Raw genomic sequence first — 6,000 nt, 5'->3', positions numbered from 1 at the left:
AATGACATTGCTTCGAGTGGCTCCGGGCTGAGGGAGCTTGGTGGGGTCAAAGTGCATCATTCTCTGTCGCCTAGTAAATCTGCACTGCCCCCTAGGGCCTGGCATGAATACTACATCGTTTTCATGCGGAATTGCGACGTTGTTCAAATGGAGACGCAAATGCAAATGCAAATTTGAAATTGTTCGTATTCTCAGAGAGTCACCATGTAAACGGCCCCAAAGTCATGGCATCTGTAAGTCTGCTCTCGCGTGCTCTCACCTCCAGATAGGGTTTTGCTGTTTAAAAAACAAAATTGTTCTTCCCCTAGAAAATTTTCAATGATGTATCACACATGCATATCGGACAAATTTGAAATTTGGCTAAATTGGGGGGGGTCTCAGAGCAGAACTTCAAGTCACCTGAGTGTTTTCCGCCATATATTTATTTTTTTCTACATATCCCATGGCTAATTTTGAGCAGGTATTAACAATATAGCAAGTAGGTAGAGGAAATATGCGATTGGATTTGGATTCCGCATTAAAAAAAAGTGGTTTAAAAAAAACCGTCAGACTTAACAACATACAGTATATATTTTATAGATTATTGCCCTCTGTCCTCAATCCCAATGGATGTTTTCATGCTCATAATTGTAATATAAAACATTTTTAAAAATTTTAAATCTGATTTGCGTCGATTTTAAACTTCAGTATTAACGACATAAAATGATTTTATAGCAATTTCAAAGAACCTCTGATGTCTCTCTCTTATCGGAATCCAGGTGTCTCGACAGGTTCCGCCCACTGCTCCCTCTCATCATTGCAGGAGAAGCCCCCACCTCCGTCCCTCCCCTCACAGAGCGGCTTCTCTGGCTGACTTTTCAGTCGGTGGCCCAACAGAACTCAGCGGTCATGGCCGGTAGTCTGATCCATCACGGGTCCCCAAAGCCCGGATACACGCCCACCAACATACCTATCATCATGCAGACGGACTCAAGGGATAAATGGAGCAAAAAGATGGACTTTCTCTTGTCTGTCGTGGGCTTTGCTGTGGACCTGGGAAATGTTTGGCGCTTTCCTTACATATGTTACCAGAACGGTGGCGGTAAGATTACTTTTTTTTTTTCCAATTAGCGGATGTTAAGTATATGTATGTATTTTTTTTTTGTCAGTAAAATAATCAGAAAACAGTTTTAAAGTAAAACGCTATCTATGGTGCTGAAAATGGCTCATTGCAAGTGGGGGAAAATAACCATAATTTCAGAAAAAAGGACTTTAATACACTTATTTTGCGTGAAGTTTAGAATACAAGGAACCTACCAGTCAGCTAGAACAATTCAACGTGATTAAAATATTATGAGTGAAATACATACAATTGAAGGCAATTTATATGTAGGCCTATTCTTAAAGTATAATTACAATTAAGATTTGTAAACAATTCAGTACAGTTTAGTTGACTCACAAAATTGTTTGTTTATACAATAAAATAAGACATTATGGTAACACTTTATAATAACTATCGGTTTACTAGTTAATAGATCATTAGTAAACTGTTCATAAATGATTTATCGCTGATTTGTTAAGTATTTGTTAACAGTTTGTTAAGCATTTACAGGGCGTTCTTAACCTGAAACACAGTTTGTGTAGAAACGTTTCAAGTTTTTATGTGTACCGTTTGGCATTTCTATCTTTTCAGGTTAAGAAATGCCGTTCACTTCAAAAGAAAAGGCATTTTGATAAGGCATTTTGCAGGCAGCGCTCATGTTGCACATTTATGAAAATTTGCCATAGAACCAACAAATATTTGTACTTTTCTTTGTATATTTAACAAATAAAACTTATGACCTTCAACATAAAGTGTATGTGCTTTTATTAAGATCCATCAACTAGCATGGGCATTTAGAATGGGGTCAACCATATTGGAAGATTCTGTAAATGCTTAACAAACTGTTAAAAAATACTTCACAATTCAACAATTAATCATTTATCAAGTTTACTAATGATCTATTAACTAGTAAAACGGATAGTTATTAAAAAGTGTTACCGACATTATTGTAAATTCCATCTATACATTAAACCTCATATAACCATGGACAATCATAATGCAAAATTTTGATTTACGCCTCTTAGACATCCTCACTTTTCTTGTGGAGTTTAAGAAAAAACGTCTTAACACTTCTCTTCAAAGAAAGTCATTTGCAGGATTTTTCATTTTAATGTTGGCTTGTGTGCATTTGTGTATGTGTGAGAGTGCAGGAGCTTTCCTTATCCCTTATATTCTGATGGCCATCTTTGGCGGGGTGCCACTCTTTTATATGGAACTGGCTCTCGGACAGTTCCACAGAACTGGAGCCATATCGATATGGAAACACATCTGTCCCATTTTCAAAGGTAACCCACAAGCACCAATGTGAAAAGTGCAATACAGTGATCCCTCGCTATATCGCGCTTCAAACTTCGCACCCTCAGTCCATCGCGGATTTTTTCAATTTAAAACAAATATGCTGTATATACAGTATTTTATTGAAAAATGTTAAGATATTTGCATGTATACATGTACGAATCATCGTTTTCTGTTTTTTATATATACGGTGTATCACAAAAGTGACTACACCCCTTGAAATTTTGCAGATATTTAAGTATATCTTTTCATGGGACAACTCTGACAAAATAACAATTTGACACAATGAAAAGTAGTCTGTGTGCAGCTTATTTAACCCTTTAACACCGAACGCATATCGTCTTTGAAGCTTCTTCACGCTGTAATTACGTCACCCACGTGCCGCTGGTTGGTCTCATTTGAAAGTGCGGAGGTTGATGTCCACACCAGTTTTTATTTGAAGTCAATCAACCAAGAAAAACGGGAGATAATGTCATTTGAGTTTTATAGTTTTATTGCACTCATAAATATGTATTAAAACGCTGCATCTACCATGTATCTATCTCCATATTTCTATCATTTCTTGTCCTTTTTCAAAACCGAAAGCAGCACAAAAGACTACATATCCCAAGAGCCGTTGTGATGTCAAGAAGGACGAACCGAATGTGAACATTTTTAATAAATTTCCGAGCGAGGCGCCAACTAAGGAAAAGGAGGCATGCGAAACAAGCAACGGCCGGTTGAAATGAGCGAGCGACTTTGAAACGTGCAGAATGAATCTAAAACTAAATTTAGCGCATACTAATGCATTATTTCATTAACTCAAGGATGAAGATGAGCCGTATTTGTCGTTTTCCTGGGATGAGTCGGCGTCTCGGCAAGTAGAAGTGACAGCTGCGCGGAAACGGCGAAAGAGTAGGCTGTGTGACGTTGTGTGTGACGCAGCTCCGTGACCTGTTCAAGCAGAAGCTTTATTAAGTGCGCAAAAAAAAAAAAAAAAAAAAAAAAAAAAACTATTGGGTCGCATGCCAGAAAAAATTGAATTGAACTGAACTACTTGTCAATATTTTTGAAAATACTTTTTTTCAATGTTATACTGTATATTTTTTTCTTTACTATAATCTTTTCAATTTTTATGTAGATCTGTGTTCGAGAAGCTTGATTGCATGTAGGTATATACTTTTGATAAGGTGATGGGTACAACACCTAACTTCACAAAGAGATATCCTCCAAACCCTTTTTGTGTTAGATGATATATATAATTTTTTTTCTCACTATTTTGCACTGTATATAAACTGTTTTGACCATAGTATGTGTAAAGGCCAAAAACACCTATGACCATACCCGCGGTTTGTGTTGAATTGTCAAACATAAAACTATTCAATCTTATTTTTTTCTATTGAATGTTTATCCTAACAAGTTGAATAAATATTATCAAGCTTCAAAACGGTTGGTCAAGCATGTTTGGTTGTCAATGGGACACCAACATTACAAATTTTGAAAAAATATTTTGGGATTTTTTTGTCTTTTCTGGTCCAAAATGTGGATTATAATTGGTCAGTCAAGAAAACAACAGTTTGGACATGAAGTTCAAGGTGTCCTGAAAAAAGGGACCCAACTTGGCCATTGTGAACAATTTTTTCTTTGAAATATAAAGGCAACATCAAATGCATGCAAATTCGGCCAAAATAGGCTTAGGTGTTAAAGGGTTAATAGAGTTCATGTATTTTCCCCTCAAAACAGCTCAAAATATAGCCACTAATATCTAAACCCCTGGCAACAAAAGTGAGTAAACCCCTTAGAAACTACTTACATCCCTAAATGTCCAAATTGAGTACTGCTTGTCATTTTCTCTCCAAAATGTCATGTGACTCGTTACAGGAGTGCTGTCAGCATTGCTGCAGAGATTGAAGAGGTGGGGGGTTCAGTCTGTTTGGGCTCAGACCATATGCCGCACTTTACATCAAATTGTGCATGGCTGTCACCCCAGGAGGAAGGAATGAATGTATATCATAATTAAAGGTAGTCCCCGGGTTACTTATCGTTCCTACGCTGGCGACGTAACCTGAATTTCCGTGTGAATCGGAATTTACCTTTTAAAAATTCAAAACAGCTGTTCAAAAAGTCCAGAAGTACTGTATTTTGTTGAATGGTGGAAGATACACTGCCCTCTGGTGGCAGCGTTGGGTCTGGCCAGACTGTCATTCAATAATGCTTCCATACAGATGTATTACATGGATAAAGGATAGGTGCGCTCTGGTTTGGCCCACACAAGGTTGTAAGTTGCTTCCGCTAATATATGTTTGTTTATGTATTTGTAATTAAGTTTAGAGCTACAGTTTGTGGAGTTACGTGTGAGTGAAATAAGTATTTAGTCAACCACTAATGATGCAAGTTCTCCCACCTGAAAATATTAGAGAGGCATGTAATTGTCAACATGGTTAAACCTCAACCATGAGAGACAGAATGTGGGAAAAAAAACAGAAAATCCCATTGTTTGATTTTTAAAGAATTTATTTGCAAATCATGGTGAAAAATAAGTATTTGGTCTATACCAAAAGTTCATCTCAATACTTTGTTATGTACCCTTTGTTGGCAATAATGGAGGCCAGACGTTTTCTGTAACTCTTCACAAGCTTTTCACACACTGTTGCTGGTATTTTGGCCCACTTCCTCCATGCAGATCTCCTCTAGAGCAATTCAACTCCCTCCACAGATTTTCTATGGGGTTGAGACCTGTAGACTGGCTAGGCCACTCCATGACCTTGAAATGCTTCTTACAAAGCCACTCCTTTGTTGCCCTGGCTGTGTGTTTGGGATCATTGTCATGCTGAAAGACCCAGCCATGTCTCATCTTCGATGCCCTTGCTGATGGAAGGAGATTTTCACTCAAAATCTCTCAATACATGGCCCCATTCATTCTTTCCTTTACACAGATCAGTCGTCCGGGTCCCTTTGCAGAAAAACATCCCTAAAGCATGATGTTTCCACCCTCATGCTTCACAGTGGGTATGGTGCAATTCAGTATTCTTTCTCCTCCAAATACGAGAGCCTGTGTTTCTACCAAAAAGTTCTATTTTGGTTTCGTCTGACCATAACACATTCTCCCAGTCCTCTTCTGGATCATCCAAATGCTCTCTAGCAAGCCGCAGACGAGCCTGGATGTGTACTTTCTTCAGCAGGGGGACACATCTGGCAGTGCAGGATTTGAGTCCCTGGCGGCGCATTGTGTTACTGATAGTAGCCTTTGTTACTGTGGTCCTAGCTCTCTTTAGGTCATTCACTAGGTGCCCCCGTGTGGTTCTGGGATTTTTGCTCACCGTTCTTGTTATCATTTTGATGCCAAGGGGTGAGGAGGGAGTTGAAAGTCCGTGTTGCCCAACGACAGCCCCAAAACATCACTGGTCTAGAGGAGATCTGCATGGAGGAATGGGCCAAAATACCAGCAACAGTGTGTGAAAAGCTTGTGAAGAGTTACAGAAAACGTTTGGCCTCCGTTATTGCCAACAAAAGGTACATAGCAAAGTATTTATATGAACTTTTGATATAGACCAAATACTTATTTTCCACCATGATTTGCAAATAAATTCTTTAGAAAATCAAACAATGTGATTTTGTTTTTTTTTCCACATTCTGTCTCTCAT

General features: G+C 38.3%; 1 protein-coding gene across 1 annotated transcript in view; it reads left to right on the top strand.

The window, feature by feature from the left end:
- Positions 1-870: 870 nt before the first annotated feature.
- Positions 871-6,000, top strand: part of slc6a4b (solute carrier family 6 member 4b) — a 47,279-nt gene continuing 42,149 nt past the window's right edge. Inside the window, exons 1-2 of the mRNA XM_057830804.1 lie at positions 871-1,081; positions 2,233-2,367. Coding sequence (XP_057686787.1) covers positions 889-1,081; positions 2,233-2,367 — 328 coding nt within the window. The 5' untranslated portion in view covers positions 871-888. The remainder of the gene's footprint in view (positions 1,082-2,232; positions 2,368-6,000) is intronic.

Source organism: Corythoichthys intestinalis, chromosome 3 (genome assembly GCF_030265065.1).
Source record: "Corythoichthys intestinalis isolate RoL2023-P3 chromosome 3, ASM3026506v1, whole genome shotgun sequence".
NCBI classification, from domain to species: domain Eukaryota; kingdom Metazoa; phylum Chordata; class Actinopteri; order Syngnathiformes; family Syngnathidae; genus Corythoichthys; species Corythoichthys intestinalis.
The sequence above is the reverse complement of the archived record's forward strand: the minus strand, read 5'-3'. Positions and strand labels throughout refer to the sequence as shown.